The 12458-nt window shown below is 42.8% G+C and overlaps 1 protein-coding gene across 2 annotated transcripts in view; it reads left to right on the forward strand.

Annotated features, from left to right (window-relative positions):
* LOC144594590 (E3 ubiquitin-protein ligase rnf213-alpha-like) overlaps positions 1-12458 on the forward strand; it is a 136480-nt gene that overhangs the window by 85316 nt on the left and 38706 nt on the right. For both annotated transcript variants that reach the window (XM_078401324.1, XM_078401325.1), the window contains 6 exons: positions 1591-1726; positions 3709-3900; positions 5009-5142; positions 6226-6401; positions 10103-10318; positions 12184-12371. In XM_078401324.1, coding sequence (XP_078257450.1) covers positions 1591-1726; positions 3709-3900; positions 5009-5142; positions 6226-6401; positions 10103-10318; positions 12184-12371 — 1042 coding nt within the window. The remainder of the gene's footprint in view (positions 1-1590; positions 1727-3708; positions 3901-5008; positions 5143-6225; positions 6402-10102; positions 10319-12183; positions 12372-12458) is intronic.

Below are 12458 nucleotides of genomic sequence, written 5' to 3' on the forward strand. Positions count from 1 at the left end.
GCCCATTGGATTAATTGATAAGGTTATTCAATTGTTCTTTCTACTGTGAAACAAAGTGGGATTGATCAGACTGTAACATCACTGCATGGCTTAACGGAAGGGTTGTTGATTGATGACAGACACAAAAAGCTGGCGTAACTCAGCAGGTCAGGCATCATCTCTAGAGAAAATAAACCCTTCTTCAGACTGAGAGTCGGGGAAAGGGAAACGAGAGGTATAGACGATACTTAGGACAAATGATGGAAGAAATGCGAAAAGCAACGATAATTAAGGAAAGGTGGAACCCACAATGGTCCAATGATGGGATCGGTGATAATGAGTTATACAGACAGTAGAACTCAACAGGACGCCAGTGAAACTAGTACTGGGCCCTGACAGGGCAGAACAATGGCACAGCGGTAGAGCTGTTGCCTTAGAGCGCCAGAGACTGCCTGTACGGAGTTTGCACGTTCTCTCTGTGACCGTATGGGTTTTCTCCTCCTACATTCCAAAAATGTACAGGCTTGTAGGTTAATTGCTTTCTGTAAAATTGTAAATACTTCCCCAGTGTGTAAGATGGTGCTAGTATACAGGGTTTACGTTGGTCGGCGTGGACTCGGTGGGCCAAACAGCCTGTTTCTGTGTTGTATCTTTAAAGTCCAAAGACAGTTCTGACTTAAGTTAGCAAGTTGTTTATTCACAAAATGCTGGAGTAACTCAGCAGATCAGGCAGCATCTCGGGAGAGAAGGAATGGGTGACGTTTTGGGTCGAGACCCTTCTTCAGACTGGACAGTTCAGTCTGAAGAAGGGTCTTGAGCCAAAACGTCACCCATTCCTTCTCTCCCGAGATGCTGCCTGACTTGCTGAGTTACTCCAGCATTTTGTGAATAAATACCTTCGATTTGTACCAGCATCTGCAGTTATTTTCTTACACTAAGTTAGCAAGCTGAATTATTTTCAAACACGACCTTGTTCTCTGCCCATTGGATTAATTGATAAGGTTATTCAATTGTTCTTTCTACTGTGAAACAAAGTGGGATTGATCAGACTGTAACATCACTGCATGGCTTAACGGAAGGGTTGTTGATTGATGACAGACACAAAAAGCTGGCGTAACTCAGCAGGTCAGGCATCATCTCTAGAGAAAATAAACCCTTCTTCAGACTGAGAGTCGGGGAAAGGGAAACGAGAGGTATAGACGATACTTAGGACAAATGATGGAAGAAATGCGAAAAGCAACGATAATTAAGGAAAGGTGGAACCCACAATGGTCCAATGATGGGATTGGTGATAATGAGTTATACAGACAGTAGAACTCAACAGGACGCCAGTGAAACTAGTACGATGACTAAGGTGGGGGTGGGACAGAAAGAGAGGGGATGAAACTAGTCGGAAAACTAGGGTGAGGGAGGGACGGAGAGAGAGGGAAAGCAAGAGTTTCTGGAAGTTAAACAAATCAAGATTCATACTGCTGGGCTGCAAGCTGCCCAAGCAAAATATGAGGTGCTGTTCCTCCAATTTACATTTGGCCTCACTCTGACATTCTCTTGTTCTGTTGATTGGCGTCAGCAGCACTTTACATTAATGCACTGTGGTATGTTTTTTCGCAGTGGGATTTTTAAGAACAGCCACAGAAAGACTGATGGTGCAGCTGCAGGAACGGGAAGAGGTGTCACTTAATCCAAAGAATTGGATGTGTAATGAGGCCCTGAAGATCAAAGCTTTACAGGAAGGTGGTACTTTCAGGTAACTGAGTGTCGTAGAGTGATACAGTGCGGAAACAGGCCCTTCGGCCCAACCTGTCCACATCGACCAACGTGTCCCATCTACACTAGTCCCACCTGTCTGTGTTTGGCCCATATCCCTCTAAATCTGTCCTATTCGTGTACCTGTCTAATCTATATACTAAAACTCTCGTTATCTTGTTTGTGACTGAACTTCAGCCAAAACGGTACACGATAGCGCGACAATTTTAGGCCCACATTACTCGCCATCGTCACTTTAGTGATAATGCAAGTAGTTTTATTGAAATCGGTGTTATATTTTTTAAGTTATTCACATTTTAAAGGAGGGGAGGGGGAGAGGAGGAGGGAAGAAGGGGGGAGTGGGGGAGAAGGGAGGGGGGGAGGGCAGGGTGCTGCACCAATGCAGAAGAGGTTTGGGGCCAACGGGTCCACTTGGTCTAGTTGTTTCTTAAATGTTGCAAAAGTCTCTGCCTCAACTACTTCCTCTGGCAGCTCGTTCTGTACACCCACCACATTTTGTGTGAAAATGTTACCCCTCAGATTCATATTGAATCTTCCCTTCCCCCCACTTTAAACCTTTGTCCGCTGGTTCTCGATTCCCCTACTCTGGGCAAGAGAATCTTGCCACTGCAAACCTGTGTAACTAAGGGGTGATTGGCGTCATTGCAATGGATCCTTCACCTTCAGAGTTCATAATGTAGCAGCTGGGTGTGTCATGGATGCGGTCCCGTTCGACGTTAGAGATACAGCGCAGAAACAGGCCCTTCGGCCCACCAAGTCCCAGCCGACTTACCAATGTCAATTAACCTACAGACTTGTACGTTTAGAGTTTAGAGATACAGCATGGAAACCGGCCCACCGCGTCCAGGCTGACCAGCGACCCCTTTACACTTGCACTGCCCTGCACACTAGGGACAATTTACAATTTTTATCAAGGACAATTAACCTTCAAAACTGCACGTCTTTGTGTGCGATGGAGTGTGGGAGGATCCCAGAGCACCCGGAAAAAACCCACGCAGTCACAGGGAGAACATGCAAACTCCATACAGACAGCATCGGTAGTCACGATCGAACTGGGGTCTCTGGTGCTGTGAGGCAGCAACTCTACCACTGTGCCGCCCAAATGATGCTCCTAATGTTCCTTTTGAAACTCAATAATGGGTTTTCAACAGATAAATGTTGAATGTTTCCCAATTTGTGATTTTTTTGGAATGATTTGAAAGAAAAAAATTGTATTTGAATTATTGAATTTGTGTAACCAATGGTGTACAAATTCCACAAGTGAGACATCTTGTCTCTGGAGTTGGTTCATTGGTAAAGTAACATTATGGCAGCTTCTACCAGATATCTTGATTGAGGCAAGAGAGGGGTGGGGAGATATTTGATTTTCCCAGACACAAGAGGTTGGGGCAGCAGTTTGCAAGTGATCACTCCAAGGCTGGGGCTGTGCAGGCTCCACCTGAGAAGCTCCCAGACTTCTCCTGAGCAACCTACCAGTTGGTCAATTCGGGTTTGGGCTAAAGAAGGCCAGGCCTTGCACAAAGTAGGCTCCAGCCATCTGCATGCAGCACATTCTGAAATACAGTGGTAGTTTAGTTTTAATTTAGTTTAGAGGCACAACATGGAAATGGGCCCTTTGGCACACCAGTCCTCGTTGACCATTGATCACCCGTTTACACTAGTTCCAAGTTATCCTACTTTTTCATTCATTCCCTACATACACTAGGGGCATTTATCAGAGGCCAATTAACCTACAAGCCTGCACATCCTTGGGTTGTGGGAGGAAATCCACATGGCCACAGGGAGAACATGTAAACTCCACACAGGCAGCACACAGAGGTCAGGGTCAAACTCGAGCTTTCGGCACTGTAAGACACCAGCTCCGCCACTGTGCTTTCTTTTTATTTCAAAGAAAACCATGCAACTGTTTTCATGCTTAATATATGTGTGTGTGTATTTGTTGTCTTTATGCTGATGATGTAGACATACAATATGGAAGTGCATTCAGAACTCCGTTACTCCAAATCTGGCGCGGATGATTTCCATCCTGGACAGGGACTGTAATCTGAATCTTCTGGTGGAACCGAACGTGGATGAAGACATCAAGCGTCTCTGGCTGAACATCTTCAGCGATACACAGATACTACAAATTTCTCACCAGTTGGGAAGTTCAGGGTAGGTTTGTCTTACTTGGGCAATAAGCACGTTTTACTATCACAGTGAATATTTCTAATGTGACTGAAATCATGCCATTCATAAAACGTATTGATATTTTGCCATGAAACCGTGAAATAGTCCCATAAGATTTTTTTTTCAGTTTCCTATATGAATTTAAACTGTACATGTTTGAAACTTACGGAAAAGGTACAGTTCATAATTCACAGCCGCAAATGAAGTGTTATCTATATACTAAAACTCTCGTTTGTTATCTTGTTTGTGACTGAACTTCAGCCAAAACGGTACACGATAGCATGGCAATTTTCAGCCCACCTTACTCACCATTGTCACTTTAGTGATAATGCAAGTAGTTTTATTGAAATCGGTGTGATATTTTTAAAGTTATTCACATTTTAAAGTTTAAATCTGTCTCCTAGGGAGGGAGGGGGGTGGGGGGGAAGAAAGGAGGGTGGATAAGGGGGGTTGAGGGGGAGGGGAGGGGAGGGAGGGGGGTAGGAGAGGGTGCTGCACCAATGGAGGAGAGGTTTGGGCCCAACTTGGTCTAGTTAAGGTATAACAGATGCAAGCATAATCTGAAAATACATGTCTTATAAATAAATATCCTCACTATTTGTACACTCAGCAAGTTTAATGCTTTAAATCTCGTAGCTAGATTTGTTCTCTGCTGATCGCAATATATTGCTTAATTTTTAATTGGGTACTTCATGCACTATCATCTTCAGGTTGAATGCAAACTGTTTGCTGAGCATGCTTAAGATGAGAGTCAACAGTGAACATTAGAAAGAAAGTTACCCCTCACACTGTGGGTGCTGTTGTTTTGAGTTTTGATATATAAAATAAATATATAAAGTACCAAACCAAATAAAGTACCATACCATTATCATCAGGTTGAATGCAAACTCATAGTTGAGCAGAGTTAAGATGAAAGTTAACATTGGACATAAAAATAAATTACCACTCTCAGTTCTTTGAGAACTTAAAAGAACAGAGCGCGAAGATATAATAGGAAAACTCCAGGAAAATACCTCCCATGTCCTTTTTCCATTATTTATTCTATTATTACAAAGTACTAACACATATTGAAACCTTTTTTTATTTTCATCAGGCCAAACGCAGGGGAGGTAACTGTTGAACACAAAGTGAGTAAAGGAAGTCTCAATATTCCTTGTGCTGCCCCGTTTAGCTGGCTGATCAAGGAATACATCGACCAGCTCTGGACTGAATTTCACTTTATGGAAGGTACGTTTGTGCATTTTGAACTCGGTAGATTAATTTCCACTTCTTATATTTGGTATTAAACTATTGCGCCTTTTTGAAATGATAACATATCAAACTTGATTGTTGACCAAAAAGTAGAATACTTGAATGATAGGAGAGAAATCATCTATATAATGATGGAAGGCTATGTGATGAGAAATGAGAAAGGGAGAATGTAGTTCTGGTTAATGCTGCTTCCTGAGATTTTATGTGTTACTAGGAAGATCCTTTTACATGCCATTTTAAACTTTTTGTAAAAATTATGTCCATAGAGGTCTGTTGCATTTTGTTTTCTCGATTATCGTTTAGTTTTAGTTAAGTTTAGAGATACAGCGCAGAAACAGGCCCTTCAGCCCACCGAGTCTGCACCGACCAGCGATCCCTGCACACTAACACCATCTTACACCATCTTACACCATCTTACACATACTGGGGACAATTTACAAGTTTAACAAGTGTGGAAGTAAACCGGAGCTCCCGTAGAAATCCCACGCAGGTCATGGGGAGAACGTACGAGCTCCGTATAGATAAGCTCCAGTAGTCAGATCGAACCTGGGTCTCTGATGCTGTAAGGCAGCAACTCTACCACTGCTCCACTGTGCTGCCCAGTATGTCTTCAAGCATCTCTGATCTCATTATCTCCATCTCTGCAATCCTATAATTCTTGAGCCATTTTCGCACTCTTTATTGCATTACCTCAATTTTTAAATGCTCGGTATTGGTGGTTGTGTCTTAAACCATACAGGATCTAGATTCCCTCAGATCCGACAGCATTCTTCCTCCTGTTGTGTTTTTAAAATGCTCCTCTTTGACAAAGATGTCAGTCATCGTTCCAAATAGCTCCTATATGTCTCGGTGTCAGAGGTGTCAGAATTGATACAAAGATGTTCCTATTCAAACGGGCTGTTTGACTATATCAAAACCACTATTTAAATGCTTATTATTATTATATTATTATTATTATTATAATGTTTGCATATCAATCTGCATCCATAGATAAAGTTTTGGCATGACTAATTCCCTGATAATCAAAGTAAAATATGGTGAAATATTCATCTTATTCAGGTGCCGCTGACAGAAACGAAGCTAAAATGCTGAAATTTGTCAAGAGTTTTAACAATAGTAAGCTCGGGGAGTATATAGCAAATTTAAGTGAAGAAGGAAAAATCAACCTTGGTCAGCGATATCTGACTGATTTTATTCTGATGACTATCGATCTGTGCTCGTATGATGAACTTAAGGTAAGTCTGATATATATTTTTTAAATAATTCCTTCCTCATTTCTTTTTAAAAATCTTTTATGAATGAATCATTTACCTGAGCAAGTAACTCGAACATTATATTTTCATTGGGTCCACTTTATAATGTCCTTAATATCCCATGCCACTGAAACATAAAAAGTGCTTACATTTTTTTAACTAGTTAAACCCCAAAATAATTTTCCAAAAAAAATGTAGAGGGCACAGCTTTAAGGTGAGAGGGACAACGTCTAAAGGAGATATATGTGAGGCAAGTTTTTTTACCCAGGGTGGTGAGTGGCTGGAATGCACTGCCTGGGGTGGTGACTGAAGCAGATACGTTAGTGGAATATAAAGGACTTTTGGAGAGGCAGAAAATGAAGGAATTATGGGTTATGTGCAGAGATATGTGATGGTCTTGGCATCATGTTCAGCACTGACATTGTGGGCCGAAGGTACTGTTCTTGTGCTGTACTGTTCTCTATTCTGCAGATAGTTTGGTAATAGTAATATCACCTGTTAATGGCTGAAGTAGTTAAACCATAGATCGTTTGCAATCAGTGAAGAGGTAATTTGTGCAACTGCAATACCATTTATTTCAGATGTTGGAATGAGGTGATCGTGTCATTTGCAAAATGATTTGATTTCTGAGGGTAATGAGCCTGAGGACTCTCAGTGTCAATATACAGACTGCAACCAAGAAATGGAAATGTTCCATTGATAAATTGCACTGACATTGGAGTGCTTTCAGATGGAACCAGTGGCAGTGAAAGTGGTACAAATGAAACGTGAGAAACATGAAGATTGCTAGACTTGTTTTAGGCAATGTCAGGAATGAGCTGTGCACTAATCTCGTGAAAGGAGAAGATGAAAGTTTTTACAAAATGTCAGCAGAATATGAAAATTACTTGTCAGGCCACATTTGGAGTGCGGTGTGCAGTTCTGGTCACCCCCATCACAGCTAGGGTATGAAGGCTTTGGGAGGGCGCAGAAGAGATTTACTGGATGCTGCCTGAATTTGAGGATCTTAGCTCAAAGTCGAGGTTGGACAAAGTAGCATTTTTTTCTCTGGAGCTTTGCCAGAGGCTGATTGGAGACTTGGTAGACATTTATAAAATTATAGGAAGCATAGTTGGGGAGTGGAAATGTCAAATACAAGAGGGAAAAACGTCAAGATAAAAGGGGGAAACTTGAAGGAGATGTGCAGGGCAAGTTTTTTATACAGAGGTTGGCTGGTGCCTGGAATGTGCTGCCAAGGGTGGTGGTGAAAGCAGGTATGATTGTGATGGTTAAGAGGCTTTTGAATAGGCACATGAATATGTGGGGAATGGAGGGACAAGGACCATGTGCGGGCAGAAAGGATCAGTTTAATTTGGAATCATGTTCCGCATAGAGAAATCATGGGCCAACACGCCTGTTCCCCTGTTGTACTGTTCAATGCTTAAGACGCTTCTACATTACTTGGAGGATCAGGCAGCATCTGTGGAGAGAGAAACAGAGTAAACAATAACATCAGCAGAACTGGGAAAGGTTGAAAATTACAGAGAGGGAGGAGGTGGAGAGAACAAAGGGAGTACCTGCAATGAGGTGGAGACAAAGAGAATGCCGACTATGTTTATTGAGGGAAGATGGTGAAGATTCAGCAATGGTGGCTAGTTTGTCCAAAGCAGATGCAAACACAGAGAGATAAATGAGGAGAGAGAACATACTTAGTTAGAAATGTGGGATAAAAATCTTATATAAATGAGAATTTTAGTGAGCCCCTGAGGGTCAGGCAGCCGAGTTATTCCAGCCCTTTGTGTTATCTTTTCGCCAGTTGTGATATAAGGTCATTGACCTATGACGTTAACTGAGATTTTTCTTGTATGATGATGCTGCCTGACCCGCTGAGTTACTCCAGCACTTGGTGTTTTTGTTGTAAACCAGCATCTGCAGTTCCTTATGTTTACATTAGAACTGGCCAGTTTACCAACAGTTATTATGTGTTTGGTTCAGGACAAATTAACTTTGATTTTTTTTTAAAACGATCAGTAGTTACATGATTGCTGGTTCAGTTGAGTTTAGTTTTTTGCCGCGTGTACAGAGGTACAGTGAAAAGCCTTTGTTGCGTGCTATCCAGTCAGCAGAAAGACAATACAGGATTACAGTCGAGCCATTTACAGTGTATAGTTACATGAAAAGGGAATGATGTTTAGTGCGAGGCAAAGTCTGATCCAGGATAGTCCGAGGGTCACCAATGAGGTAGATAGTAGTTCAGCACTGCTCCCTGGTTGTGGTCGGATGATTCGGTTGCCTGATAAACAGCTGGGAAGAAACAGTCTGTGAATCTGGAGGTGTGCGTATTCACACTTCTATACCTATTGCCTGATGGGAGAGGGGGGTAGAGGGAGTGGCCAAGGTGCGACTCGTCCATGCCTAGGCAGCGTGAAGTATAAATGGAGTCAATATAAGGGCGGTTGTTTTGTGTGATGGTCTGGGCTGCGTCCACAATTCACTGCAGTTTCTTGTGGTCTTGGATGGAGCTGTTACCAAACCAAGCTGTGATGCACCCCAATAAATTACCTTCAACAGCACATCTACAGAGTCTGGGTGAGAGTTGTTGCGGACATGCCAAACTTCCTAAGCCTTGGAAGGAAGTAGAGGTGTTGGTGTGCTGACATCCCCTTCTCAATGTAATTTGGTGAAATCCAAAGCAAGAATAAACATGCACATCATTTAAAATAGCCGGATCTCTTGTGAGCTTTGTGCAAAGGAAATTCCAAATATTGTTCTTCAGAAAGTTTAAATTTAGTTTTAGCTCGGAGATACAGCATAGAAACAGGTCCTTGGGCCCACCATGCCCATGCCGACCATTGATCACCCGTCCACACTAGTTCTATATTATCCCACTTTCTCATCTACTCCCTTACCACGAGGGGCAATTTACCTACAAACCAGCATATCTTTAGGATGTGGGAGGAAACCTACGCAATCACAGGGAGAATGTGCAAACACCACACGGACAGCAGCCGAGGTCAGGATCGCACCTGGGTCTCTGGCGCTGTGAGAATAGTGATGTTTCCACTAGTGGGAGAGTCCAGGACTAGAGAGGTTGTAGCCTCAGAATTAAAGAACATTCCTTTAGGAAGGAGATGAGGAGGAATTTCGTTTGTCGGATGGTGGAGAATCTGTGGAATTCTCTGCCACAGAAGGCTGAGGAGGCCAAGTCAGTGGATATTTTTAAGGCAGAGATTGATAGATTCTTGATTAGTTCAGTTGTCAGGTGTTATGGGGAGAAGGCAGGAGAATGGGGCTGGGAGAGAGAGATAGATCAGCCATGATTGCATGGCGGAGTAGACTTAATGGGCCGAACGGCCTAATTCTACTCGTTTCTCTTATGATCTTAGGACCTTACCACGGCACCTCTACCGGCTGTGCTATCGTGCTGCCCCATTTCCTGACTTCAATGGTTATTTATCATTCTGTATACTATTTTCCAGGTGATCATGATGTGAACAAGGAATATCATTGCATCCTGCTGTTTAAGACAATAAACTGAACTGTAAATCTCTCTCACCCTGGCAACGACATAATGCCACCTCTCTCCTGCCAGTTTTGACCACTCAAAAGAATAAGGAAATTCAGAGGCTAACTCTTGTGAATTATTTTGTTTGAAGGTTTTCCAACTTGCTCTGCATATTGATTCCTTTGTTTTTAATTTAAAGATATTCAAGATGGCATTTATATCCTGCCTGAATGAGCTTCACAGTGACTCTGAACAGACCCTTCTAGAACATTCACCTACCTGGATACATATTGCATACAATGTTTTCAAAAAACGACTGCAAAATTTGTCCCAAACTTTTGTGCTCTGCCCAAAAGTCCTGGAATGTTTTCAGCATTATAGACCAGGAGCATTGGGTTCTAACCCTAACGAAATGGTGAGTCACAGGAAGGGGATTGTAAAATATTGAAGTCTTCTGTCGATCACCCGTCCACACTAGTTCCACGTTATTCCCACTTTCTCGTCCGCTCCCTACACACCAGGGGCAATTTAAAGAGGCCCATTAACCTACAAACCCACAAGTCTTTGGAATGTGAAAGGAATTTGAGGAAGGACATTCTTGCCATTGAGGGAATGCAGCGTAGGTTCACGAGGTTAATTCCCGGGATGGCGGGACTGTCATATGATAAAAGAAAGGAGCGACTGGGCTTGTATTCACTGGAATTTAGAAGGATGAGAGGGGATCTTATAGGAACATATAAAATTATTAATGGATTGGACACGCTAGATGCAGGAACCATGTTCCCGATGTTGGGGGAGTCCAGAACCAGGGGCCACAGTTTAAGAATAAGGAGTAGGCCATTTAGAACTGAGATGAGGAAAAACTCTTTCACACAGAGTTGTGAATTTGTGGAATTATCTGCCTCATAAGGCAGTGGAGGCTGATTCACTGGATGCATTGAAAAGATAGATAGCTCTTACGGCTAGCAGATTCAAGGGGTGTGGGGAGAAGGCAAGAATGGGGTACTGATTGTGGATGATCAGCCATGGTCACATTGAATGGTGGTGCTGGCTAGAAGGGACGAATGGCCTACTCCTGCACCTATTGTCTATGTATGAAACCACCCAGAGGAAACCCACCTGGTCACAGGGAGAACATGAAAACTTCACACCGTCAGGATCAAACTTATGCCTCTGGCGCTGTGAGGCAGCAGATTTACCAGCTGCTTCACTGTGCCACCCTAAAATGATCTTTAAACTGTGATTTGACAGCAGTATTAAATATCTTTCTACGTCATTATTTCACTGACAAGTTGTCTATTTGTTGTCTATTTAGCCTTTATATCTCATTGAAAGTATGTATTTCTGTTAAAGGCTGCCTTGTTACCCAGTTAACATCCACATTTTAAATTTGCTCCCAATGTTGCCTGTTCCTATGTTGTGTAAATACCCGGCCCATGGCTGGAAAGGTTGGGTGTACCACCCCTTCCCCCACTTCTAAAAAGGACTTGAACCCAAAGACTTGAGATTGGGTCAGGGTCAGGTGGACACCTCACTGGGAGTCATGGAGGTATACAGCATGGAAACAGGCCATACAACCCAATTTATCCTTGCCAACAAAGATGCCTACCTGAGCTAGTTCCATTTGGCTTGTATCCATCTGAATCTTTCATATCCATGTGTATAAAATCATGAGAGGGATAGATCGGGTAGATGCACAGTGTCTCTTGCCCAGAGTAGGAGAATCGAGGTCCAGAGGACATAGGTTTAAGGTGACAGGGAAAAGATTTAATAGGAATCTGAGGGGCAACTTTTTCACACAAAGGGTAGTGGGTGTATGGAACAAGCTGCCAGAGGAGGCAGTTGAAGCAGGGACTATCCCAACGTTTAAGAGACAGGTACATGGATAGGACAGGTTTGGAGGGATATGGACCAAAAACGGGCAGGTGGGCTAATGCAGCTGGGACATGTTGGGCCGAAGGGCCTGTTTCCACACTGTATCACTCTATGACTCTGACTCTATGCACCTGTCAATGTAATAATTGTACCCACCTCTACCGCTTCCCGCGGTTGCCCATTCTCTATACCCACCATCTTCTGTGTGAAAAGCTTGTTGTTATTGAGCAGACATTTAGTAGTTCTAGCTGCACTGGGACCATGCCCAAGAGCAATATCATTAAGCAGTTATCTCATAAAGCCTGACATCGTCTTGAAGGAATTTTGCTACTCCCGCATTTATCAATGCGAACAATACTTAATCAAAAAAGAAAACCTCTCAGAAAGTGTTTGTTTATTTTTCAGACCCTTGACCTACAGGCGGCCTATGCCTGTGCTGAAATGGCTCAGGCTGTGAATATTGAGACGGTCAAAGACTGTAGACAACTAATGGAAATAATGGAAACTCTACAGCCAGCAGTTGAACTGGTTTTTGACAAAAACTACCTGAAGATGTGCAGATCCACATGCCAGCAAATTGTACCTCGGATAAGGCAAGCCACATTATACCATAAGCAAAATGTTATATGTGGTCAAAATCTAAAATAATATAGGAAATGCTGGGAATACTGGGCAGGTCA

The sequence above is a fragment of the Rhinoraja longicauda genome, chromosome 6 (assembly GCF_053455715.1).
Source record: "Rhinoraja longicauda isolate Sanriku21f chromosome 6, sRhiLon1.1, whole genome shotgun sequence".
In the NCBI taxonomy this organism is placed as follows: Eukaryota; Metazoa; Chordata; class Chondrichthyes; order Rajiformes; family Arhynchobatidae; genus Rhinoraja; species Rhinoraja longicauda.